The 27986-nt window shown below is 39.9% G+C and overlaps 2 protein-coding genes across 13 annotated transcripts in view; one reads left to right on the forward strand and one right to left on the reverse strand.

Annotated features, from left to right (window-relative positions):
• Positions 1–27606, forward strand: part of AKAP13 (A-kinase anchoring protein 13) — a 351990-nt gene extending 324384 nt beyond the window's left edge. For 10 of the 12 annotated variants that reach the window (XM_081292573.1, XM_081292574.1, XM_081292572.1 and 7 more), the window contains 13 exons: positions 7–124; positions 858–1106; positions 4134–4210; positions 4781–4962; positions 5096–5178; positions 7890–8084; positions 14267–14428; positions 15319–15389; positions 15868–15912; positions 19250–19300; positions 20097–20546; positions 21944–22271; positions 23026–27606. In XM_081292573.1, the coding sequence (XP_081148699.1) occupies positions 7–124; positions 858–1106; positions 4134–4210; positions 4781–4962; positions 5096–5178; positions 7890–8084; positions 14267–14428; positions 15319–15389; positions 15868–15912; positions 19250–19300; positions 20097–20546; positions 21944–22271; positions 23026–23075 (2061 nt within the window). In that variant the 3' untranslated portion in view covers positions 23076–27606. The remainder of the gene's footprint in view (positions 1–6; positions 125–857; positions 1107–4133; positions 4211–4780; positions 4963–5095; positions 5179–7889; positions 8085–14266; positions 14429–15318; positions 15390–15867; positions 15913–19249; positions 19301–20096; positions 20547–21943; positions 22272–23025) is intronic. The other 2 variants (XM_081292576.1, XM_081292581.1) reach the window with 1 other exon arrangement.
• On the reverse strand, positions 10643–11815 carry LOC308647964 (ubiquitin-conjugating enzyme E2 variant 2-like). Its single transcript, XM_081292585.1, has one exon. The coding sequence runs from the start codon at positions 11772–11774 to the stop codon at positions 11367–11369; it is 408 nt and encodes a 135-aa protein (XP_081148711.1). The 5' UTR covers positions 11775–11815; the 3' UTR covers positions 10643–11366.
• Positions 27607–27986: the final 380 nt, after the last annotated feature.

Genomic DNA, 27986 nt, shown 5'->3' on the forward strand with positions numbered 1-27986 from the left:
TTGCAGAAGAAGATGAGCAGCTCAGTGGTAAGGAGACTTGGGATCCCAGAGTGCATATTACTTGTAACCCAGCGGATCACCAAGTACCCAGTTTTGTTCCAAAGAATATTGCAATGTACCAAAGGTGAGTCTCCTTTTTAACTCAGTTTTATGTGCCATTGCACTGTTGACCAAATTCTATCCTGTAGCGCTAGAGACCACCATAGAAAGCTGTTTCATATTGCATTATGTCTAAAAGAGAGCCTGTGCTTTATCTTGAAAACAGTTTTCTTTAGTGAAAACTTGGAATGTTATGTCACCAGACTTAGGATGGATGATAACAGGAAGGAAAAGGGAGTACTTATTGATTCCATGAAGAGTTCAGAGCCCTGAGCAGCTAATTTCCCTGATCGCTATACTGTCAGACAGTTCCACCAGTTCTTCCCATGAGTGCTAGAACTGCTGCTGCTTCTCATGTAATCACTGCATGCTGGTTTATCGTCTTAGGTTCTCCTAAGCATTTACATTAACATTAAAGATTACAAGCTAGCTAGCTATGTTAAAGATTTGGTAAAATAAAGAAATAAATAACTTGTTGCTCCTTCCTAGCCCTCCCTACTTAAAATGTAGGGTTTCTTTTATTTTGAACAGAGATATAAATTCATATTATCTGTATTATTGAGAACTGCTAACCTTCCTTAGTATTAGACTTAAAAATGCAAGAGAGAGGAGCATGTGACCTCTGGCGTGGTGTCTGCACTCTGATAGCCTAACCACAGAGGGTGAATGATGAAGTGGAACAAAAAGGCAGGACTCCCTCCCCTTCTACTCTAGTCTGGAAGGAAGCCATTATAGCAGAATTATTCTTTGTTCCAAAGACAATGAAGCAGAGCAAGAAGACCTAACTCAGTCCTTGAGCCTGGTGAAGGATGTAATTGGAGCCGTAGACAACAAAGTGGCAAGTTATGAAAAGAAAGTGCGTCTCAATGAGATTTATACAAAGACAGATAGCAAGTCAATCATGAGGATGAAGAGTGGTCAGATGTTTGCCAAGGAGGATTTGAAGCGGAAGAAGCTGGTAAGAGATGGAAGCGTGTTTCTGAAGAGTGCTGCTGGAAGGTTGAAAGGTAAGGCTCAGCTTACTTGTGTCTGACTATGTGCCTGAGGAGAAAATCCAAGTATTTTGTTGGAAAAATTCACCACAGGTTTTTTTTTCCCTCTGGAGCCTATGTCCAAACATCACTCAGGAGCAATAATCATTTAATTGTGATCTTAGATCAAAAAAGACTGGTTGAGCCGAGCACCGTGGCACACACTTGTAATCCCCAGCATCTCAGGAGGCTGAGACAGAAGGATTGCAAGTTCAAAGCCAGCCTCAGCAATGGCGAACTGCTAAGCAACTCAATGAGACTCTGGCTCTACAAAACAGGGCTAGGAATGTGGCCCAGTAGTTGAGTGTTCCGGAGTTCAATCCGCGGTAGCCCCCCTTCCAAAAAAAAAGCCTGGTTGGAAATAGTTTGCAAAAATCATATGAAATAAAATTAAGTAAACAAGGAAATGATGCAGTTGGGGAAAATGGAAAATAAGATTTTAAAAAATAAAGGGGAAAATTAAAAATTAATACAAATGTGCAAGCAGTTAAGGAAGATGCATTCTCTTATGAGAGGAATGACCAGTGTGGGATTAGGGCCTGTGGAAAAAAAGTTACAAGGAGGGAGGACTCAGAAAGCATCTGTGAGATTGAAAACACAACACTTGTTCCCAGGAGATGTTAGAGGGCCTTGCAGCTTCAGAGACCTTAAAGGTAAGTTTAACTCATATCATCCAGAAATGTTCTCTCATCTTTAAGATATAATGATGTAGGTAACTGCTATCAGAGGAGTCCTTACCATAGTCTTACCATAGAGTCTCACCATGCTTGGAATAGTATTACAGAAGCCCCAGGCAGTCAACTATTTTCAAACATGAATGAATCTGGGATCAAAACAAAACTACTTGGAAAGAGATACTTGCTATCGAATCTGATACGTGCTGGAACAGGGAAAAAGGTGGGTAGTAGTGGAATTATTCCTGGTGGTGGGGACTAGCAAGTGTGGAAACATGGAGTTGGAGAAGTAGACAGCCCAGGCTCTCAAACAGATTGCACAGTGAGTGACAGGGAAGAATGGAAAATAGGCCTGAAGAAAACTGCTGGAGCTGCACTGTAATGAGAAGCATAGTACACACCGAGGCATCAGTGGCCACTCTTGACATATGTGGGTCAGGGATGGGTGCCCAATGGAGGGGTTTTTAAAAGGAATGGGATTTATTAGACATTTTTTAGCACAGTGACTAGATGGAGTGTAGAGTTGAGTGTGAAGAGAGACTGGTGATGGAGGCATCAGGACATGGTTGTGATTCAGGGAAGTGCTAATCCAGGCCTGCCCTGCAGTAGAAGACATGTAAGATAAGGACAGGGTAATCACAGAAAAGAAATGTCTCTTGTGCCACAAACAGCTGTGCATTTCACTGTTCTGTGATGTACTTGAATCAAGCTCCTCCCTTCCAGCCCTAATATCCTGTGATGTTCTAAGAGCTCTGCCTCAGGACTCTTTCCACACTCACCCTTGAGGCTGTCTTTTGAGCAGGCTGACATTTCAAAAATATCTGCACACTCTTGTAAGGACCTGGATTTCCTAAAGCCGCTGCTCTCTGAATCTCGCAGTATATTCTTTCCTTTGCATAGCAGTTTATTTATTGATTCACAAAATAAAAACTAGTGGATTCCAACTGTTGAAAAAAAAAAATTGTGGTCAAGCCAGTGTTATAAGGATAGATTTTCTGGCTTGAAATGCATCTGTGGAGAACGAATTGGTGTTTAGACATTTTCACCCCTAAGTGAACTTGTGCCAAAAACAGCCAGTTCTATGTTGAGTAATTTTGAAAAGGGTAGATTGTTTTTCTCTAATACATAGACACCAATCATATAAATGTCAGGATTCAATAAAATTGAAACTTGTGTTTTGTTTTTTCAAACACATAAATTATCTAAAATTAAACTTCAGACAAATAAATGTGTCAAACCTAATGATAGTTTATGTAAAATTACTATAGTCTAAGTTGAAAAATTAGACCTTCCTTAAAAACGGACATCCTTCATTCTATTTTTTTTATGACTATGAAGTGAATTTCACAGAAAGGGGATTCTGGTATGGCAGAGGTTTAAGACAAGGCCAGGAGAGAGCTACACAAATCATTTCCATCCTTTTTCCGAGGAATCATAGGCTTCACTTTCTAGAGTAAAGATATGTAAGGGGACAGCCTGTGAGCCCTCAGTAGATGGCTCAGAGATGTCAAGCTGTCCTTAAGAGAGTAATGGAAAAATGTCACTTTGTAGTCCTAGAAGATTACTTAGAGCAAGAGTTTGTGGAGTTTGGGGAAGTTATTGTTTTGTTTTTATGTGTTTAATTCTTGCAACCAGTTAAGAGATGTTAATCTGGCTTTGGTTTGGGAAAGGAGGGGCTGCAGTTGAAAGCCAGGGCCTCACACATGCCAAGCATATGTATATGTTTTAATAGAAAGGAAGAGAAGGTGTTATCACGAAGACATTGAAGAGGACTACTGCCTGTGGGAGCAGGGAACAGACCTCTGTATTCACTTGTACTTATGAGACCAGAGAGTGTCTGTAGAGGCCATTCTTGTACTTTTGGGGGCACAGAAGAAATCTACTTTTTGTTAGACTTAGATACTTCTGTATATCAACTTTCATGGCTATTGTTTCCCATGAGTGTAATCATAAGTTGAGAAAGATTATAATGTGAGAATTTTGTGGAAAATGTTGCTCTAGGTTGCTGTTTAACATTGGTTGAAATCAAAATTTAAAACTATTCTTAAAAGCATTCTTAAAATCTTGCCCTCTAAAATGTATCTTTTCAGGACTGAGTATTTAAACTTTTCCAAGATAAGGCTTTGGTGATAAACCCCATTTTAAAATGCCTTTAGAAATCTAGTGACTGGGACTAGTCCTACAGAACTGTAAAACTGCTGCATCGAGGAAGAGTGTTTACCCTTGTGGGGTGTATGACTGAAACTCCTTCACTAAAAACCCTTCTGGCTGTAGTTAACTATTTAGTGATCATTGTTCCCTCTTATCTTTCCCCATTGCTGCTTTTCAGAGGTCCAAGCAGTTCTTCTCACTGACATTTTAGTTTTCCTTCAAGAAAAAGACCAGAAGTACATCTTTGCATCATTGGTAAGCTGAATTGTTAACTTTCTTCTGTTTGGAATTAATACTATCCAAAACAACTAGGTTAGGTGTGGAGTATAATCACTAACTCATGGTTCACCCACCCTCTGAAAATTAAATGGCTCAGGATCAATTCCTGTAATTTCTTACATAGCCTCATGATTTTCTGTTGTTCCTTCCCACTGCCAAAATTATTTTTCTATTCTCTCACAATCCTTTTTATTGCGCAGAACGTTTGATGATTTGAATAGAAATTTGTCACTGAAGTGATTCTCATGATTTGATCTCATAAGTGGTGCTCGTGTATGATATGTCTGTGGGGAACCTGGAGTCATTATGTGAAAAACATGACTAGAAGCTTTATAGCTATAGACTATCATCTCCTTTTTGGAAATCTTTTTCTGTTTTTTAAAATTGAAATGAAATAGTAAGATATTTGTCTTTATCATAAAATTGCCATTATTCTTTTAATCCATACGCACTTAAACAGTATCTGGTCTTATCTTAGATAAGAGTTGTTCTTAAAAGTTAGAACATTGGATACATATTTTATATTTGCCCTTTCCCATTTTCTAGGACCAGAAATCAACAGTGATCTCTTTAAAGAAGCTGATCGTAAGAGAAGTGGCACATGAGGAGAAAGGTCTATTCCTGATCAGTATGGGAATAAAAGATCCAGAGATGGTGGAGGTCCATGCCAGCTCCAAAGAGGAGCGAAACAGCTGGATTCAGATCATTCAGGACACAATCAATACACTGTAAGTGAAACACTAGGGCCCACCCTTCCTAGACCTCTTGATAACTCTGTAATTTCATAATAGATCAGGCAGTAATCAGAGAAATTGATACCTTAGGAATTTTTTGTTTTGTCTTTTCTTTTGATTTTATTAGGAACAGAGATGAAGATGAAGGAATTCCTAGTGAGAATGAGGAAGAAAAGAAAGTGCTGGATACCAAAGCCCGGGAGTTAAAAGGTAACTGTTGGTCACTGGTCCAGGGCCTTTGTCTGTGGGAAGTCTATGATTGCAAAAGACTGTTAGTGGTTTCCAGAGGTACTGGCTGCTCCTCAGCTCCAGAGCTATCTCAGCAGGCCTTGACAACAGAGAAATGAAGAGTTCCTAACAAAAGAGTCTTGGCAAAGAATGGCTATAAGAATGGTCCAATATAGATCAAGAGAATGTTAATTATCTTTCCAGCATCAGTATTCCTGGACCCTGATGACATTCTTTGTGTTTATCACAGAGAATTTACCAAATTTCATGGTCACATCTAAGATTAAAACAAAGGAAGAAAGGTATCTGAGGAACATAATCCTCCTGTTAATCTTCCTGTCAGTCCTGGCTTTCTCAGTCATCCATACGTTCATAAATAAGTAGTGAGGTGGTTTGGGAAGAAAAGTACTTATTGATTATGTTTGACCACTATTTATTATCTGCTTTTTCTTATCAGTACTCTACAAGACAAATATTTTATTTCTCATTGTGCAGGTGAAATACTGAGGACCCCAAAGGCCAAACAACCTAGAGTCGAATGTATAGCTAGTGACTGAGCCAAAATTATAATTCCTATCAGGATGAGATAAACAGAAGGACCTGATACTCATCCCCTTCACATGGCTTATTCCATGTTCCAAAATAAAGACTGCTTTGAGTAGAAATCAGGCTGAAAGTCAAGTAAATGTAAACACTAAGGTGTTGTTAGTCCTTTAAGCTGTATAAAGGGATAGCATTCTGTTTCATTGAAGGAAAAAAAATGGACAGGTTTAGGCTGGAGCCAATTTTATCAAGTTTTTATCTTACATACCAAATGATTAGGATGACAAGGATAAAATGTTTCTTCCATTAACATTTGTTAGGCACCTGGCTAGGTGTCCTACTAGATACTAGGGGAAACTCATACTCCAACAATGTAGACATAAGGGAATGACGGGCCACAAAGTGGTTATGAGACCCATAAACACATGTAAAGTGTGGGAGATCTGCTCATCTGCCTCTGATAAGTTACAGAGAAGTTAATGCCTGAGCTACATCTGAAAAAAAAAAATTATCTCCCCGAATTAGAATAAGATAAGGGATTGGATGTATCTGCAAAGAATGACAGTTTTGAGGTATCTGGAGGGTCAAGGCTAATTGACAAGACAACAGCTTAAGCTGGGAAGGAACCAGGTCTTGAAAGGAAACAAGGGCTTAATGATAAAATTTTAAAAAATAGTTTTAATATGTGTTGGAACCCATTTAGACAATTGCTGGAGGGAGTGGGAGTCCACTGGTAATAGATCAGTTTGGAGACTCTTAGGTCCAGATATGTGAGAAATGAGATTGAGGACTGATGTGAATAGGAAATAAGATGATTAAAACTTGGTCAACTGGATGTGAATGATGGAACAGAGTGAGGAGACAAACTCTCAGGACTCTAAATTGGGTAACCTGAAGGGTTGGGAGTGCTGAGGAGGAGACCATAAGCTAAAGGAAAGAGTAGGATAGCAAGACCAGAAAACAGATTGGTTTCTGACATCCTGAGAATTAGAGATGGCCACTTGACAGTGGGGCTCAGAGGTTTGACACTCAAAGAGAGAATAGGATTTGAAATGCTTGTTGGGAATTATTAGCATACAGGAGGTAATTAAAACCATGGGAGTGAGATCCCCAAGCAGAAAAGTGTAGAAAGCAGCAGAGGTTGGAACCATGGGAGGAACCCAGCTATGCCACTCCCTGGCAGATGGCAGATCCATGAAGTGCCCTGAGAAAGAGTGATAGGAATAAAACTGATGTATTCAAGTGAAGGAGGGAAATTGTCTCAAAAGGAGGAAGTAATCATCTGTTGGAAAAGACCTAAAACTAGGGCTGGGCCTGTAGCTCAGTGGCAGAGCACTTGTCTAATACATGTGAGGTGTTGGGTTTGATCCTCAGCACCACATAAAAATAAATGAATAAAATAAAGGCATTTTGTCCATGTACAACTAACAGCAACAAAAACAACAAAAAAGACCTAAAACTAAACTAAAGGATCTCTGGCTGGGTACAGTGGCACACACCTGTAGTCCCAGCTACTTAGGAGGCTGAGGCAGAAGAACCACGAATTCAAAGCCAGTCAGGACAACTTGGTGAGATTCTGTCTCAATACAAAATAAAAAGATCTGAGGAAGTGTCTTAGTGGCAGAATGCTTGCCTAGAATGCTAGAGATCCAAGGTTCAATCACCAGCACCACGAAAAACGAAAAGCTCTCTTTGAATTCAGTAATGAAAGCAGTTGGCTGAAAATGGTGGGGCCAAATCAGGAGAGAAATGGGTTGAAAAATAAAAAGCCGAATAAGGGAACAGAAACACAAAGTACAGACTTATTTGGTTAGATATGCCAAGGTGATCTTCCAGGTAGCAATTATAGATTATAAACTTGATAACTGCCTGCAAAATGAAAAGGAGTAGGGGCTGGGGTTGTGGCACAGTGGTAACGCACTTTTCTAGCATACATGAGGCACTGGATTCAATTCTCAGCACCACATACAAATAAATAAAATAAAGGTCCATCAACAACTAAAAAATATTTTTTAAAAAATGAAAAGGGGTAGAGGAAGCCATTTTCTGTCTTGGCCTTTTCCATAAATTTCCACAAGGTGGAGCTCATGTTTTAGTCATCTTAAAATTCTAAACAAATCACTAATGAGTTTTCTCCATCCACCCTAAAGAACAACTTCAGCAGAAGGACCAACAGATCCTCCTCTTATTGGAAGAAAAGGAGATGATTTTCCGGGACATGACTGAGTGCAGCACTCCCTTGCCAGAAGATTGCTCCCCAACTCAAAGCCCTAGAACTCTCTTCCGCTCGAACACAGAGGAGGCTCTCAAAGGAGGACCTTTAATGAAAAGTGCAATAAATGAGGGTAACTACCATTTAGTATTACTCCTTCTTTGGCCTCTCCCAATGTGGATTAAACACTGTTAACAGTTTTTACTGTGTTATTGTAAAATAAAGCACCGATACAGAAAATTAGAGTAAACCCTTGGCTCAATTATCAGTTGAGCATCCTTATACAGGTCAAGAAATACAATGTAGCCAAACACCCTAAAAGCCCTTCCAGGTACCCAGTTCCCATCACATCTCCCTCCTTCCAATAGGAGCAGATATTTCTGCCCTTACTAGTAATTACACACTGTCCCCTTCTTTGTATATAGTCTGTCTTTGAATCATCTGAGCTGTTTAAACTAAAGGTGAGTATTATTCATACTGCAGTTCTGGCCTCTCTTTCCTTCAAATTCACAGCTGAGTTCAGAGGCTTAATTGCTCAGAATTGATTACTTTTGGCAAGCTGTGTTTTTGTAGTGTTGCATTCTTTGTCAGGAGGCACCAAATATGTAATTGACTCCCCTTTTATGTTGCTGTTATTTTGGTGGGGGGGAGTTGGTAACATAGGAAAAATAGGGTAAATTCTTGGGTTTTTTCCCCCTCCCTTTATTTATCAGTTTCCAAAGTTAGTAAATTGGTTTATGGTCCTTCTGAAGGGAGGAACCATACTTTTTTTTCTTGTTAATATTATTATTATTATTATTATTTATTTATTTATTTTTTATTTTTATAATCTTTATTAATATGTGATCATCTTCAAGGGTCTTACTTGCTAGCCTTTTAAACAAATTTCTAAGGCAATTTTACAGTTCATTTGAAAGGTGATATCACATAACTCACAACCTTCACCACTTTACAAAACAAAGGAAAAATTGTTTCAAAACTGCTATCTTAGAAATATTACTATAATTTAGAGCAGCTCTATGTTAACTCATATCAATCAGTGTCTTAGATTGCCATGTACATCTTGATTGAGACATGCAATATGGATTCTGCTTTGGAAATTAGTTAATTGGCATGCAGATTTTTGCAGAGATCCATAATCCCAAAAAACAAAGGAAGGGAAACATTATAGGGCTGACTGACAACATATACTAAAGGTGGGGGCAGCATTCACAATGATGGATATGGGACAAGGAAAGAGGACATGAGTTCTTCAGCTTTCCAACAGCAATCAAAATTACTAGCTTCCATATATGACAAGACATATTTTCGAAGTGGAACTGACTCGTACCATCAGTTACCATCAAATTCTACAAAGTGTCAATGTAATCCAATTTAATCTTTAACCATTAAAAAAAACTTTAAAGACTATTCCAAGGTAACAATTCATTTGGTCTATTTTAATAAATTACACATTCTAATTTGTATGTATGTTCTTCACATGTCATTTTAAAAGTATTTAAGACATCTTTGATAATTAAAATAGAGTAGCCATGTTGAAAATAATAAGTTTACATAAACTATTACGGACTTGAATGCATTAGTGATTAAGGTAGCTCAAGGCTTTAACTTTGAATGAGCTTAATAAAAAAACATCAGGGTAAGTTTGAGACATCTATCCCTATACTAAATGTTATACTAAAATGCTGGGGCGTGGTGGCTCACACCTGTAATCCCAGCACTCTGGAAGCTGAGGCAGAAGGATGGAGAGTTCAAAGCCAGCCTCAGTAAAAGTGAGGCACTAAGCAACTCAGTGAGACCCTGTCTCTAAATAAAATTCAAAATAGGGCTCAGGACGTGGCTCAAGCCCCATTACCAAAAAAAGTAACTAAAATATTTCAAATACTTTTAAAACAATTCCAAGTTGATTATTTTTCCTTTACTATGTTAACAAAGTTTGAACGTATAACTTGATATTTTGACAATCATGGTTTTGGTTTACCTATATATTCTGGGCTGAGAGTGAGACAAATTATTAAACTTGCCAAAATAAAAGGAGCCTATCTGACTGCCTTTGATATGCTTCAGTGAATTCATAAGAAAACAACATGTTCAACAAAACATTATACCCAGTGCTTGGAAGTGAAAACAGTGACCTGAAACTTCATGTAGCTTTGGTAAAAGCAGACAAAAATTAGTTTCTACCTTCGGGATTACGTATTTGTTAGAGTACAGAGATAGATATATTAATCCTGGTTAGTATGAAAAGCATTAACTTGAGGAGGCAATGTCTGCAATTAGTTCAATATATTAACTAAAAGTTTCACAGAAAAAAGGTTATAAAGAAAAAAAAAATATGTGTTTGAATAGTTTGCAACCTGTAATTCTATACGAATCACTAAAATTCAAAGATCTTTTTAATTATATTTCTGGTAAAATCAAATCTAAAATATAATACCTGGATTCCTCCTTGTTGAAATAGAAATTAAACTAATTAATTATGTAATTTTTAAAGTAGATACTCTGAAAATCCCAATTCACAAGTATACAAAATAGGATAAATAATAAAGGGTGTATATGAATGAAAAGCTACAATAATTCCAGTTTTTGCCACCTTGGCAAGGTACTGCACATATACATTAATATAATAGAAATGTCACAGTCTCTGAGGACACGTTCCACATTTTATTTACATTTTAAGACTAACTAATCTCAAAATCACATATCCATACACCTATTTCCTTTTTGTTGACTTCACTTAAACTTAAATGCATGGTTTATTAAACAAAGACTGTAAACAAATATTTACCATGTTACATGTAACACACAGGAACTGCTTTTAACAGAAATCCATCGACCCCCCCAACATTTTTTATTATAAATACAGGTATCAAAACAATCCTGAACATATTTTTGATACTACTAGTAGTCAGCACCCACACCGCTTCAAAAATTACCACAATTTGTGACAATATTCATTGTACCTGCTACTTAAACAATTTCAACTGCAGCTCTTTCACTAAGCGAGATGGACAAAGCATGCCATTTCTGTTTGTCTTTCTTGAGATTTTACTTTTCAGAAACACGCAAGTTTCCAATGCATCTGACACTTCTTGCCATGCTTTCCTCTTGTAAACCTGAATTCTATTTCGAGTACTCCAGGCTCATGTTTAAATGACAGTGCTTTAACAAAAGAAAGAAAAATTGTGCTGCATTTTTCCTCCTGTTACCTGAAAACATAATGGGTGTACATGTATTAAATATATCCTTACAAATGTCCGGGTCATGTTTACCAGCTGGAATTCTTTTACTTAATGTGTGGGTAATTTTGCATTATGATATTTAATCAAGACATTAATATGAGTAGAAGGTTGTTGATTTAAGACAAGTTTGAGATTCACTAAAATTAATTGTTGTACGTTTGTCCTTCTGGTGGCTATGGAAGCTTCATATTTTCTTTGGACATCATTAGACGTCTTAGCTCTTGAAGTACAACTTTAATGCTATATGAATTTTGCCATTTTGCTAACACTGGTGTGCTTCGTGCATCCACCATTCCACTGGAATTATTTATTCCATTCATATTAATTTTTGTTACAAATCTAACTGATGGAGGAGCTTCTGGGTATTTAGGTCCACATTCTACTTTCAGGCTATATATTCTGTTTTCATAATTTGTCCTTGGTGGCCCAATAATCATGCCTGTCCACCTTGTAAGTGTCATATCTTCATCATCTTCAAGTCCCCAGCTAACCGTGCCATCACCTACTCCTTTTTGTCCTTCTTCAAGTTCTTCCAACAAGCGAAAATTACGAGGAACTTTAACTCCTGTGGAGACCGCCATCTTCTCCTGCAGCCCGACACAGCCTTATTATTATTTTTAATAATAATATTTTTAATAATATTTTTATTTTAATATTTATTCCTTTTTTCACCTGTTGAGCCATTTTCTGTTGATTCTGGGGTATAGCTCAGTGGTACAGCCTATGGATCACTGATGTTCAATCAAATATAAATAAAATAAATATGGAGGATTCATGGTTTTAAACACACTCACTGAGTTCCAAGTTATTGCAATTCTCAGTGTCATTTAAAGCTCAGAGTGTCCCATCTTTGCCAGTGAGCATCTCTTTGTTTGACTTTGCATTATGTAGCATGACCATAGTCATCTGAGAACTCTTTTTACTATCTGGTAGAGTAAGATGGTCCAGGCTCATCTTGATTGTTTTCTGTCCCAGAAAGGAATCAACCATTTTCCCAAGAGCTCTAATTTTTTTTAGTGGAAAATAATATTTTAAAACTATAATATGGACACTAAGGATGGTCAATATTACTCAATATGTCATTGTTGCTAGCTTGGGCTTTTTCAGTGGACAGAGTTGGGTGAATATATTTATATGAATTCATGTTGATGTATCTAATCAAATTGTGAAGTATAGGGGTTTTTTTAACCTAATGTCTCATATTACATCTCTGTCCTTCCTTCCACCTTATGAATCTTCATTCTCAAAGATGCATCATAGAATTAGAATATCCTGTATTTACTTACTGTCTTTATTCTACTTTAACACACACAACAGTGTCAAATAAATAATACTGGTACTCCTGCTACCAAACATAATTTTTGTACATTAGCCCCATTCTCCCTATGTATTTAAGTAGGTGTTCTGTGTCTATACTGTCAGCTTGTAACCATTTATACTGAGCTCTCCTCTCATACTCTTGTTCTACAAGCTCATAAAATTAAAGCTTACCATCAGTCCTTAGGTCAGTGTCCCTCTATTCATTATGGTTGTCTGAAGCTTATCTCCAGGAGATACCTTAGGAAAGCCTTATGAGAGTAATATCCTGAATTCGTGCATGTCAGTAATCACTTGAGCATTTTGTACTTGAAAATCTCTTCTGCTGGATGTAAAATTCTTGGCCTGTTTTTTTCTTCCCTTGGATGTGTTAGTTTTCTCCAATATTACTTTGTTTTGTACTGGCATAAAGTGTTACTCTCAGAGGCTGATGACTATTTAATTTTCCCATGGAAGTCACTTGCCTAGATGACCAAAGGATTTTTTTTTTTTTTAAGTCCAAGTAGTTGTACTAGACTGCTTTCTTGTTTGGTTGTTTTGGTTGAGTGTCTGTTTTGATGTGGTCACAGGTTTCAGCAGAGCATTCCTGAATCACAGACTTCAGGTGTTCTCCCTGTTCCCTGTGTGGTTTGCTTCTCCAGGAACTGCATTTGCCCAAGTGATGGTCCATCTTGCATATTTTCAGTATTTAGTACTTTACTTTTAATACTTTTTATCTCTTCATTTTTAATATTTATTCCTTTTTTTACTTGTTGAGCCGGGTTTTTTGTTTGTTTGTTTGTTTCAGTTCTTTGAGTGTTGCCACCTCATCTCTTCTTCTAATTTTGACTTAGGTTTTTTCACATCTTGTTTGTTTTCTCAACATGTTTAAGCATTTTTGTTTTCTGTATATATCTTTCTGCAATGTTTTTTTTTATATTGTCTTTAAGGAAGTTACTCCCCTTGTTCTCTACCCTCCCTCCATTTCTTAACTTTATATGGGATTCAGCTTCAGTACTTTTATATGAAATTAGTTTTTTAAACTTTGAGGTTCAGATAACTTTTCTCACTTGGTAGTTCTCTTATTTTTGTGTGGTTTTGTTGCAATACCAGGGATCAAATCTACGGGTGCTCTGTCACTAAGCTACCCGCCCCAACCCTTTTTATTTTGACTAAGTTGCTGAGGCTGCCACAGTGCCCAGCTTTTGTAGGATTTTTTTTTTTAATGTAATGCTTGTTATGATATTTCCTGCCTCTGATTCTCTCAGGACCTTCTTTCTTTCATTCCTGTTGTCCCTCTTCTCAACTTTTAGCACTTTCTCCTTTCTGTAGGCTCTGCCCTAGAAAAGAGCCCAAATTGGTGAGATTTGAGAAGTCAGATGCTTAGGTTCCTCGAGCCCCTTGAACCCCTTGCCATCAGAGGGACCAAAACCCCACCAGTTTTACTTCTGTTTTCACATTGACCTACCTTGCTTTCAGGGATTATTTTTGGGTCTAATTCCAGAAGCCATGCTCCTTCCAGTAAATTACTCTGCCTTCCTTAAACTGTCAAATTTCCCAGATTTAATAAAAGTAAAGTTGAAGGTTCATCTTGAAATGTTTCCATAGAATCCAGCTAAAACGTATACCCTGAACTGAGTCATTCTGGACCAGAAAAGTCACCCAGTCACTCTGAGAACACTCATCCTGCTCCCTGTACATATCATGCATTACCATGACATGGTTTCCTCCTCATTGAAAAACTGAAGGTCAGCTTTGTGTGTTACCTTTTTTCCAGTGGAGATCCTTCAGGGTTTGGTGAGTGGAAGCCTGGGAGGTGTACTTGGGCAAGCCATCAGCAGCCCTGTTGAGCAAGAAGTCATGGCTGGCCCTATTTCTCTGCCCCGGAGAGCAGAGACCTTTGGAGGGTTTGACAGCCATCAGATGAGTGCTTCCAAAGGTAAGCACTCCTTGACTCTCCCACACAACTAAAAATGACTTGTATTCTGGTAGCTCCATCTTGTCTGTCCTATTTAATCAATAAATGTTTTAGTGGCATTCTAAAACAGTCATTGGGCTGGGGATGTGGCTCAAGCGGTAGTGCGCTTGCCTGGCATGCGCAGGGTGCTGGGTTCGATCCTCAGCACCACATAAAAATAAAATAAAGATGTTGTATCCACCAAAAACTAAAAAATAAATATTAAAAAATTCTCTCTCTCTCAAAAAACAAAAACAAAAACTCAGTCATGTTCATTTTGACTAACAAAAAATATTCTTCTGTGATCTCAGCTAAGCTATAGCCAAAGAAATAATAATATAGATTGAGCATCCCTAACCCCCAAATTCAAAATCCAAAATCCAGAACTTCTAGAGTGCTGAAATGATGCCACAAATGAAAAAAATCCACACTTAGTGGATAGTCAGAACATAGGCATGCTAAAAATATTGTATAAAATTACCTTCAGTCTGTGTATAAAGGTATATATGAAACAAATGAATTTTGTGTTTTGGCATGGTCCTGTTCTCAAGATAACTCATAACATGCATATAACCCAAAATCTGAAACAAAAAAAAAACCCAAAGTTCAAAACATTCTAATCCCATGCATTTAGACAAGGCAGGGATATTCAACCTTACTTCTTTTTCCTTCCTGCTTCTAGGGCTTTTGCATGAGTGAAATTACTAATAATGGTTTAGACTCCAAGTAGATTTTCCTTTGGAGGGCAGGGGAAGTATTAATACAATTCAGAAATATCATATCCCTAAATTATCTATATCATATTCTTTGCTTGGCTAGTCTCTTTCACAACTTAAAAACAACAACTAAAAACAGCTTTGTTTTTTATTTAGGAGGCGAGAAGGAAGAAGGAGATGATGGCCAAGATCTTAGGAGAACAGAATCAGATAGTGGTCTGAAAAAGGTATTTATTTCTAGAACACATTATATCTGAACCTCTTTGGCACTTTTCTCAGAATTCAAAACTTTTAAAATTATTCTACTTTAATCTTGTTTTGGATGCTTGACTTTCTACTTTTAGTAAAATTTTTATTTTGAGGGAAAGCACAGTATTAAAAAAGACTATACAATTGAGAATCCCACATCATTGGCGCTTTGTCCTCCCTGGTTTAGATTTATTTTAGAGTGTAAACACTTTGTTTACATTCTTAATTCCACCATCTTTCTGCCAGGATCAGTTTCATTAAGAGCTTTGTTTTAGCCTCCCCAACAAACCTGATCTCTTTATATGACTTCAATAATAAATAGTTGAACCTTAGAACTATACTACCTTCCAGTGAGAGTAGAAAAAAATAGGAAACTACAGTGTAACTTAGAAACACATTGCATATAACTTTTGCATCAAGATCATCATTTTTAAAATGTGTATTTTTTGTTTTAAGGGTGGAAATGCTAACCTGGTGTTTATGCTTAAAAGAAACAGTGAGGTAAGGACATTATGAACTATATAAAAGAATATGTATTTCTAATCATTGTTAAGAATATTCTTTTTTGTTTTGCTGTTATAAACAAGCTAACTCCTGGCTGTAATCTATTTATGAAAACCATACAATTGTCCATTTCCTCGGCCTTAGGCACTATCTTGGAATTTTGCCAGTGAAAGTATTATCCTAAGGCTATTTCCAATTCTCTGTCCTTAAGAGCTTCTTGCTTTTCTTCAGCTTTCTCTGCACAGGGCTGTGAAGCCCTATTGGTGATTTTCTTTAGTCCAAGTTCACATAGTACAATTTGTAGTAACGTTTCCTATAACACAAACCTTATCCCAAAAGTCAAAAGTCTGAACGTGGGAATTTAACTTACGGCATAGTAATATTTTCCTCTTTCAAGAACTAAAGTTGAATTTGCTTCTTTGAACACTGTCTTTCATGCAGTATGGTATGTGAAGGAGCCAAGTAAAGTAGCCTTAGGGTCCTCCCAGGTGGAAGTCTGACCCTGCTGCTAGTCTCCTGTAACTGCCCTTAGCTGAGCTCTCTGCCTGACCCTGCAGGGTACCAGCACTGCTGTCCCTCAGACCCTCCCTGACTCCTTTGGATAAAATCAGCTTCAGAGTCACAGCTGTGTCCAAGATTAGCTTATTCTGAACCTCTACCTTTGTGGGTAAGCAGACTAGAATCAGATAAAGTGATAGTAGCTTCTTTTTATGGGCGGGGGTGACGTACCAGAGATTGAACCTGGGGCATTTAACCACCAAGGCACATCCACAGTATTTTTAATTTTTTTTTATTTTGAGGCAGGGTCTTGCTAAGATTACTAAGGGTTTAGTGAAGTTACCCAAGGATGACCTCAAACTGTGATCCTTCTGCCTCAGCCTCCCAAGTCACTGAGTTTACAAGCATGCACCACCACACCTGGTTGTGATAGTTGGGTTTTAGGGAGCACCTCTCAAGGATATTCTTTTAGTTTCTGCCTTCTTGCATTTAACATAAGAGCTTAAATCCCTGCAGAGCTTTGTTTTGAATTTTTAAATTAAGGGAAATCATTCCTCCTCACCCCTCCCCCCGCCCCAAAAAAATGAACGCTATTGTATTTTGTTTGTTGGCATAAAGTCTAATATAGCAGTCACCTGAATGCATCCTGTCTGTGTTTATTCCTGAAGTGGCGTGAACCTGGGCCTGAGGAGGTTGCTGACTCTATGTCTGCTACTTGAAAACTAGCTACTAGTTGATTTTTCCATTCGGCAACTTCTTCCCCTATACTTAGTGAGAGAAGTCAGAGATACTACAAGACTACTTTGTTTTTGAGGCATTCCAGTATAAAGTACATACTATAGTGGGCAGCTAGGACCCAGCAGATCTTCTGTCTTTCTAGAGTAAACTTAATAAGGAATAAAAACTACTTTGAAAATAACTATGCATAGTAACTACGTTTTGGGGTTTTGTTTTTAAATTTATCTAATAAGTATAATCCCACCACTGAGTAATAACTTGTGATAAATGTTTGGTGTTTATATTTCCAACATTTTCTTCTATTTGATATGTCTCTGTGTATGAGTGTTGTGGAAATAGTTTTATACAATTTGTATAAGTGCCTCTGGGTTTCGCCCTCTTCTTTTTTCTCTCAACACATCCTAGAAGCATTTCCCAAGGCATGTTTGTACAAAGCCTGGTATTGAACAGCTGCATATTAATCAGTGTATCATGTACCATAATTTATTTAATCTTCCTAGTAGTTATTTCTTTCTCTCTCTCCCTCCCCCCCTCCCCCCCCTCCCCCCCCCTCTCTTTCTCTCTTTTAAATTTGGGTCAAGGTCTCTAACTTGTGATCCCCTGCCTCCCAAGTGTCTGGGATTACAGGCATGCACCAATGTGCCCAGCCCACTTTTTGTTTTTTAGATAATGCAGCCAGGAACATCCTTGTACATACACTCTTTGCATAGTTTTTTTATTATTTCATCAGCATGCCAGATTGCTGTCTGAACTGTTACATGATACCATACTCTATTCCTCAGTAGAATCCATTTTTTAATCTTAATTTCCCCAGCATGGATGTTAGCATTTTTTAAATTAACGGTTTGTTGGTTTGATAAATCCAAGTTTCATTTCTTTATTTTATTTTGCATTTATTTAATTTCAAATAAATTATTAATTATTGTTCTTATGTTCGTGCTGGAGATTAAACCCAGGGCTTCAGGCATCCTAAGCAGCACTCTGCTACTCTCTGAGCTATACTCTCAGCCCCTGAATTGCTGCTGATATTGTATGTAACTGACCATTGTATTTCTTTGGTAAATTGCTGGTTTGTGTTTCTGGCCCATTTTTGTACTGGGTTATTCTTTTTTTTTTTTTCTTTTTAATCTTAGTGATTTATGAGAGCCTTTTGTAAATCAAAGATTTTTTTCATTTAAATTTGTGTTAAAGTGTGTCCTTCATGTTTGTGTGTGGTTTCTTTCATTACTTTGATGTTGAAAAAGCCTCCCCTATAGCTCTTTTATGGTTCTGTTTTTTTTTTTTTAAACAATTATATAGCCTTGTTTTTAATGTTTTTTTAAAGAGAGAGAAAGAGAGAATTTTTTAATATTTATTTTTTAGTTCTCGGCGGACACAACATCTTTTTTTTAATATTTATTTTTTAGTTCTCAGCGGACACAACATCTTTGTTGGTATGTGGTGCTGAGGATCGAACCCGGGCCGCACGCATGCCAGGCGAGCACGCTACCGCTTGAGCCACATCCCCAGCTCCTATGGTTCTGTTTTTACCCTTAATATATTCATCTATTTGAATATTTTTGTGTGTGTGAACCAAGGTCCCAACCTAATGTTTTCCAGAAATTTGGCCGCTTTTCTCAGAAAAATTAATTGGATTTCCTTTCCTTCTCTGGCGATTAGATATACTACATATATACTCATTTCTTTTTTTTTATTTATTTTTTTTTTTTTGGCAGGAGGGAGGATACTAGGGATTGAACTCAGAGGCACTCAAATACTAGGCCACAACCCCAGCCCTATTTTTTATTTTATTTAGAGTCAGGTCTCACTGATTTGCTTAGCACCTCGCCATGGCTGAGGCTGGCTCCTGCCTCAGCTTCCTAAGCTGCTGGGATAATAGGCATGCACCACCATGCCCAGCTATATACTAAATTCTTAAGGTTCATCCTTAGACTTTCTATTCTGTTACATTGATCTACATATCATTTTTGCCAGTCATTTTTAATAGTTGAAGCTTTATGATACATTTTAATAGAAGTATCTTGTTGTATTGTAAGGATGTCACGCCATCTGGTGTGATGGACTCTGAAATTCATGAAGTCATTTTTTTCCTTTGCAGCAGGTTGTCCAGAGCATTGTTCATCTCCATGAACTCCTCAGCACTCTGCAGGTACATGCCTTCATCTTCTGTCTGTGCACTTTCTTGTTTAGAGAACAACAGAGATTTTTGTTGACCTGAATCTTGAGGTTTTTGTGTTGCTTTATGAGTAAATGGGAGCCTCAACCTAGAGAAGACTGGCTCTTAAGGTGAGGCTTACAAAATCCAGTGGTTGGAGCACCATCAACCTTCCAAGACTAGAATTGATGAACAGCTGGTTGTCTGTGGGTCCTGCTTAATGACACAGGGTGCTTACATGCACTTAGGAGAGCATTTCACTCCAGATAGTCTCTAATTGTAAAGTTTCCACTTCCATACCTCTGTGTGCTGTTATATCCTTGAATCCTGCTCATTTCCTTCCTTGAAGAGTCAACCTCCCACCTGCAGTATATACATACTCTCTGTGCCCTAGGGATGGAGGCATATAGAAGTGACTCTAGAAAGTATGTGACCAGGTTTGACATGAAAGTGAGTTCCTGCACCTTTGTCGTTCATATTTTATAACTGTCCAAAGTAATTCTAGAGCATCTTATTATCATATATCAGACCCTTAAAACACAATGGGAGGGAGGCTGGGATTGTGGCTCAGTGGTAGAGCACTTGCCTAGCACATGTGAGGCACTGGGTTCAATCCTCAGCACTACATAAAAATAAATCAATAAAATAAAGGTACTATGTCCATCTATAGCTAAAAATATTTTTTTAAATGGGAGGGTCAGTCTCTCATAGTGCCCCCTGGTATGAAATCAGCAGGATGCTGCTCTTCTGGGTCAGAGTTGCATGGCTGTCTGCTGTGTGCTTTCCTCAGGGTGTGGTGTTACAGCAAGACACCTACATTGAGGACCAGAAGCTGGTGCTGAACGAGAGAGCACTTACTAGGAGCTCATCCCGCCCCAGCTCCCTTATCGAGCAGGAGAAGCAGCGCAGCCTGGAGAAGCAGCGCCAGGACCTGGCTAATCTCCAGAAGCAGCAGGCACAGCACCTGGAGGAGAAGCGCAGGAGGGAGCGTGAGTGGGAGGCCCGGGAGAGAGAACTGCGGGAGCGAGAGGCTCGACTGGCTGAGCGTGAGGAGAAGGTGCAGCGCGGGCAGCAGGACTTGGAGAAGGACCAAGAGGAGCTCCAGCAAAAGAAGGGAACATACCAGTGTGACCTGGAGAGGTTGCGTGCTGCCCAGAAACAGCTGGAGAGAGAACAAGAGCAACTGCGGCAGGATGCGGAACGGCTCAGCCAGAGGCAGATGGAACGGGACTTCTGTCAGGTAATAAGAGTCTCTGTCCAGCCAGGAGAGGGCTTTTCCTTACCTGTACTGGGAAAGTCACGTAATGGCTGACATTCTTAACTAAGCATCATTAAAAAAGCAAGCAGAGAGAGAATCCCTGTTTTTACAGTCTTTGCTCTACTCTGAGATGGGGTTGGGGAAGAAGTGTCTTTATCTGCCTTTTGCATCTTTAGGAAGTTGAAGAGGAAGATGGACATGTTCAGGGGTTTAGGCCAGGGAATGAACCCTTTGAACTCACTTGAACTTCCTCAGCCAGCACCAACATGGGCTAAGTAAGTAGCCTCAGCACATCTGCGAGAATAGCAGTCAGCCATTCAGGATTTGGGGAGCAAATCCTCTGTCCTGTGCCATGTGAGAAACCAGGCATGGCCTCCACGTAAAGGAACTTGTAACCTGCTAGAGAAACACCAAGGAAACCCCAGAACATGCAGTGCTATGGCCAGGAGACAGCAGTAGATGGCTATCTGCACAGATTTGCTTGTTTGGGGTGGTGAGACACCTGGATTCTCAGGGCCTGATTCGTCCTGTGCTGCTGTTGAAGACCTTTCCTCTTTGGTAGCTGCTGTTTACATGGAGAGGTTTTCAGTTGTTCAGCATACTGCCTCCCAACTTTATCTCAGTGATGGTCCACAGTTTTTCTGGAATATGGACACTTGTTCCAGATAGAAAGCCTGGGTGTGCACAGATCTCCTCGCTTTTAAAACTCATGTTACCCAGTTTCTTTGAGTGATTGACATGGGACCATGAAAGAAAATTGAAGAGGCTTCTTCCAAAGTGGGGACAGTGGTCACTTTCTACAGAAGTTTTCAGACATATGGTAGGAAGCAAGAAATGACTCTGTTGTTTTTTATGACCCAAGGATGGATTCCACCCCCACCCAATAAAATCAGCACAGCCTTGAGAACAGAAGGTTCCCAGGCAACTGAGATCCGATGGCTTTATCTCTGGTTTAACCTTTGACTAGGATCAGTGTAAGCCCAATTCATTTTACTTACCCTCTAACATGGACATATCTGTAATCACTGCTGTGAAATAGCTAGATCCTTATGTAAGTCAGTGTTGAGATAGGCAGCTGTGCTTATTTCCTCAGGGAGTGGCAGTTCTCTCCTAAGCTGCCCCTTCAGAGAGGTACTATTAATCCTTTATGATACTGACATGTAGAATAGAAATATTAATGGTATCAAAGGTGATATTTTTAACATGTTCATGGATACTGACTACTTGGAGGAAAGCAGCAAATGAGCAGTTCTGAATCTTTGGACAGAACTCTAGTGGGAGTGGGTAAACACCAGTTGGATCCAGCCAGTAACTATTGAATGGGCACTAGGGCTGCTGATGGTCTCCAGCTTAAAATGCCTTCTCTTGAATATGTGCAGGTTTCACATCAGCACACCAAGCTGATGAGGATCCCATCCTTCTTTCCCAATCCTGAGGAATCCTCACTGCCATCTGCACCTTCAGTAACCAAAACAGGATCATTGGACTCAGAACTTTCAGTGTCCCCCAAAAGGAACAGCATCTCTCGGACACACAAAGATAAGGGGCCCTTTCACATACTGAGTTCAACCAGCCAGACAAACAGACTACCAGAGGGACAGAGCCAGGCCCCATCGTGCACCTCCACCCGCCTGTTTGGGTTAGCTAAGCCAAAGGAAAAGAAGGAGAAAAAAAAGAAGAACAAAGGAAGCCGTTCCCAGCCTGGTGGTAAGTCACCCATATCCAGTCTTCCTCTGGCCATAGTATCCATATTCTAAAAAATGGGAGATTTTAGTGACATGAGGGTTTAAAAAGGGGATACAGTTCAGATGTATGAAAGCCAAGCTTTCATGCTCTTGAACCCACTTGATAAGAATGTTTGAACAATGGGTGTGCAAGAACCCCTTGCTGTGTGGCACACCCGTGCCCAGTAGAATGAGGTTTCATTTTTGTAGCATTCTCCACATGAGGAAGTGGAACTTGCCCAAAGGAAGTGATTCAGGTCCTCCCTTTGTAGGCTTCATCCATTAACTGGTAAAAAAAAAAAAAAATAGTATCAGATGGTATAGTCCTCAAGTGACTGTATAAAGTAGGTCCTGCAAGCCCCTAAGAGAAATGAGGAAACTAGGCTCAGATCAACTAATGCACCAGCAGTCAGAGAGCCTGTGGTTGAGCCATGCCAAATGTCTCCCAATCATATGCAATGTTTGCCCTGAATCCTTTTCTGTACCTTCCATTAGAATTGATCTTTCCCTTTTGTAGGCCTGTTTATAAACTCTAGTGATCATGTAAGTTATGGGGATAAGAATTAGTGAAGAAATCAATAAGGAGCTCGCTTACTACATGAGTGTTGAAGCCCCATTTATAGAAAGTGAATTAATTGTCCACAAAGCCCCTGTCACCTGCTGCATCACAGAGGAAGTGAAATGAAAAGGGCAGCTTTTCCAGGATTTCCTTGTCATTCCTGGCTTTACTGTTCCAGATGGTCCTGCTTCAGAAGTATCAACGGAAGGTGAAGAGATCTTCTGCTGATCTTATCCTCTCTGCCGAGGCAGCTGCCTGCTGACTGGCTGTGGTGCCTAGCACCACCTCTCCTGTTGCTGCAGCGTGCTCAAGTCCCTTACGCTGGATGCCTACAGCTTTTCAGCATCCAGTCTTCCTGGTCTTCCCCAGGTCCTGGACAAGAACAGATTGTCTGAATGTCAGGGTGGGGAAGGAAACCCAAATTCCACTTCATCCATTATCTGTGACTGCCCAGGCTCACGGGTAGGGCTGGCCCTACTCAGGTTGTTACACCGAAAACAGTGGCCCCAGAAGTACAGGCAATGGTTTGGGACATGTCAGGAATTCCTAACAGCTTGAAAGAGTGTTTCCAAATGAGCTCTGAAACTCTGCCTTTTATTTGGGGGAACAAAACCAAAATCAAAAAACAAACTGACCAGATGGCACATGGTTGTTCAGTACTTCATCCTGTTATCCTAATAGATGGAGTTCCCTTTAAACCACCCAGTACACACATCACCCCATTTTTGCATGTATTTCTCATTTTATTTTGGAAGGGATAACAAGCATTTGTGAAACCAGTGAGAGAAGACTTGACATGTATAAAAGGTACCTGATCTGTACCACCTTTATCTCATTGCCCCAGACTTTTAAAAAAAAAAAAAAATCCAGAGGAGCTGGATAGGGCCGCGCACACCTATAATCCCAGCAACTCGGGAGACTGAGCCAGGATGATTGCAAGTTCAAAGCCAGCCTCAGCAACTTAGCAAGACCCTGTCTCAGAAATAAAAAAGGCTGGGGATGTAGCTCAGTGATTAAGCATCTCTGGGTTCAATACCTGGTATTAAAAAAAAAAAATCCAGAAGAAATATACTGGCTGTTCAAGATACTTGCCTATAGATTCTAGGCACAGAGAAGCCTCCTGTGTACTATAATCTGTGTGGTGACACTTTTTGGTTGTCACTGACCACCCAGAATAGCCCTCATAAGGGCTCCCCCAGGGCAGCTGCTGTGTCTTGGTCCTCCCTGTGGGAGAGCACATGCCCTGTCAGCAGCACCCACCCCAGAAGCCACCACCCACTTGGCTGTGCCAAGGCTCTGCGAGGTTGTCCTCCCAGCACACACACTAGGATGGCTGGCTGATAAGTAGGTTCTGGCAAAGGGGATAAGCCTACCTATAGCAGTTTTCAGCAGCGGGGACTGAGAAGGGGGTCTGCACCAGGCAGTGGCTGGGAATACTCATGTCCTCTTAGGAGATCTTGTCAGAACTCGGTTTTCTAAAAAATATTTTTAAATCTAAGGTTGCTAATTATGCTTTGCCCCTTGAAGATGTCACAATACTGCCTGGTTTTCCTTCTCTCTTTCCACTGTTCTGTGTTTGCTTGAGGCTTTCCCTGCTGTTACATGCTAGACAGATCATTGGTAAGGTTTCCCTTGAGGCCCCAAATACTGCCACTTTGGTACTCCCCATGGAGGAGACCCGGAAAATTCTGTGCTTCAGATGTGGCATACAGTTCTTGCTTTTTGCCCCTCAGAAGCATGTGGCTTTGAACATTCTTTTAAAAAAGGCAAACACAAATCTAACTTGGTGCTTGTTGATGAATTGCAAGCTGGCCTTGCAGATGGAGATATTTATCTTTCAGTTTATTTGAAAGAGGTCTGGTTTAGAATTTTTAGCCTAAATTTTATTTATTTGTGTGTGTCTCTGTGTGTGTGTGTGTGTGTGTATGTTGTTTTGTTTTTGTTTGTAAGGTGAACCAGTACTAGCCCAACAGTTTATCTGGTCAGCACAGAGAATGAAGTAGCAGGTGGTGCTGTTTATTTGTGGCTGGTTGGCTTTCCAAGTGCCTTGAAGGTCCAGAAGAAAACTTAGGGTTGGGGCAGGGCTATGGCCCTTCCTCTCCTCCACTCATTCTTTTATTGATGTTGTCTTCCTTGTTTAGGAATTAGGAAACTTTGCCACCTATGAATTTCCTTTGCCTGTTTTTGTCATAAAAGAATTCTAACTTTTAAGAAACAAACTTCTAAGACTAAAGCCAGCTGATTTTTCTATTGAAACCATGATGTACCTCCCCAAAGACTCTAAACAGCAAAAAGTGTTTTCCTCCCATCAGTCCACATATATAGCTGAAGCCTCTCCTGACTTTCCTCAGAGACACCACAGTGTCCTTATCTCTGGCCCACCTGGCCTTCACAGGAGAGCAGTCTTCAACCAAGACCTGGTTCTTTCCCATTAGGTAGGACATATGGTCCTGCTCTCCATATTTGAAATGAAAGTGCTGATCAGATTTGCCCAGTCTTCCAAAGATCACTTTGGATTCTGTAAGTTACTGTGCAGCCTCACACAGCTTGATTTCAATCTTCAGGTATAGCTTACTCCTTACTAGGTATAACATCTAGCTTGTTTTGGTCTATTAGTGGTTGTTTTAAAAAACATATTTCACCTCTGCCCACACATAACTCAAAACAGTGTGGTCAGGTTATCATTGGACAAATTGGGAATGAGAAGAAAAAAAATCCCCTGAATTCCCCTACGTCACCCAGTATCCTGCTGGGAATATAGAAAGAGAACCACTTACCAAGAGCCTGCTCTCACATGCAGACTCCATCCCTCTTCTTTTTTTGAAATTGGCCTCAAGGGGAATGTTGTGTTTGGGGAGTGACCTGGGATTGCTGCTGCTTATGCTTTTGCTTTCAACCTTGGGAACTACTCTAGCTGCTCTGTGTAGGTTTCTCTCCTGTGAAAAGAAGTGGTTTTCCAGGGACCACAAGTATTTCCCACACTAGTTCCCCACAGTAGGACCATCAAACTAAAGAAAGCAGATGCCTGAAATTATGGAATTTCAAGGGATGGATGGAATTACTACCCAGAATCCCCAGGTTTCCTAAAAGGAGACCACATCTTCTCTCAAAAATTATGATCATCTCAGTAGTTGTCATCCCATTTGGGTGACATGCACTTTAAATGCGCTCTCATCAGTTGGCACCGTTTTTGAGACAATTAGATGTGAACTGTTTTCTTTTTAGAAAAAGAAGAGGGTTGAAAACATGCAAGTTGCCACATCCAACCTTTGCCAACATTCCCTGTACCCTGTGAGAGCCATCTTGTGGGGAAGCATTAACTCCTCATCAAGATGTTTTTGAAAAGGTACGGACCTTGCCTTCTTTTCTCTCCCATGTCTCAGGGTTATGCCACTAAATGCTATCCCTTTGCTAATTTTCTCCCTTGTTTGTTATCTTCCGTGATGGTGATGGTGGTGGTGGTGGTGGTGGTGGTGGTAGTAGTAGTAGTAGGCGGCACATGTTTTTGAGACCCTTGGGGTTTCGTTTGTTCCTTTGTTGTGGGGATGGTGTTGATATACAAGGGCTTAAATAGCCCTACCTTAAATAAAGGATGGAACCATAAGTTTTGTAAGTCAGAATTTGATTCAGAAATCACTCTCCATAAAAGTACTTTATAATTCATTCTTTTGTTTCTAAGGCTCTTTTTCCAGCTCCAGTTCTTTCTTCCCAAGGATTTTGGTATTTGCATGACAGTTGTATCCGTAGGACAGTCAAGCCCTGGGAGTGGTAGATAGATGGACAGTCCTAGGAAGTGGACTTGGTGGCCAGGAAGGTGACTCCAAGATGACCCCAGACACTGCAGAAGGGTGTTCCCCTCTGGGCCTGGGTGCCGTTTGCATGTGGAAGCCTACAAATGACCTGATCCCTGCCTTTATTCAATAGTACCTCCTGGTGGTCCCCACCAGCCCTGCTGCTCTCCCTCACCCTTCCTCAGAGATTTGAGAGGGCAAAGAGTTTGTTTGGGTTTTGTTCCTAATTTTTTTTTCATTATAGCATAACATTCCTAGTTAACCAGAGCCTTGGAATCTACTACCTGCTGGCCAGGTTTTGAAAAGTATTTTAATGCTGCCATAAAAGGAAGGTGGTGGGGGGAAGGCCTGCTCACATACTCATATATTTTAATTTGTCAAAAAATATGGGCAGGCCATGAATTATTTCTCCATCTCACTGAGATGGGTGGTCCTTACTGGCTGAGTGTCCACTACCAGAAGCGGATGACCTCCCTAAACCAGGTGGGAGCCACTGTGCCAGGGCCCTCCAGACCTCCCCCTAACATGAGCTGTCCCCTGCCTTTCCCCACCACCTGACAGATGATGGGTCCTCCATGCGCTGATGAGGGACAGCCCAGTCTGTCTGCCTATGATCCAGGTCAGCCTCGCTGTGTGCACTGCAACGCCAGGCCCTGCAGAGGGCGCCAAGGACACACCTGGCACCTCTGCTCACCATGGCTGTTGCAGATGCTGTATGAACACTTCTGTGCTAACTCCTAGTAAATAAAAAGGTGGGTTAAAACCCTAACGCTGTACATTAATTTGTAATTATGTATAAAAGTGAAGCAGGTTTAAACTTTAAAGATTTTTTTCAGTGTGTTTTCTGGAATTTTGCCACAGCATACTGGCTTTGTATTTTATTTATCTTTCTAGTTACTGGCTTTAGACTCTTGTAAAAGTTCTCAGCCCTTTCAAAAAAATAAATTTCCATTGAAGTCTTGATTGTTGCTGGGATTTGTTTCTTGTCTTGGGTTCCTGGTAAAAGAGGTCCTCACCCCCTCCCAGCTCTGAGGAGAGCCTTTTCCCCAGCAGACAAAAGGTTTATTTCTATACCTTTGGCACAAAGCAGTGAAGAGGACAGTTTGACCCTCTCCTGGAGCCAGACCCAAATCATGAGGGTGACTGATCTGCCCTGAGGTCAGAATGGAAACTTATTCCCGTTTAATCAATGCAATCCAAGTGTTCCATGGTATTCAGTCTACTGTCTTCAAAGTTCCTTTACCTTTCTTTGCCAAATTTTTCCAACCCATCCCCAAATGAGCAACTGCCAGAACTAATTCAAGAAGAGAACTTCCAGTTTGCATGTAGCTCCATAGGGATTTGTGGG

The sequence above is a fragment of the Spermophilus citellus genome (assembly GCF_964194105.1).
Source record: "Spermophilus citellus genome assembly, chromosome: 4".
NCBI lineage: Eukaryota > Metazoa > Chordata > Mammalia > Rodentia > Sciuridae > Spermophilus > Spermophilus citellus.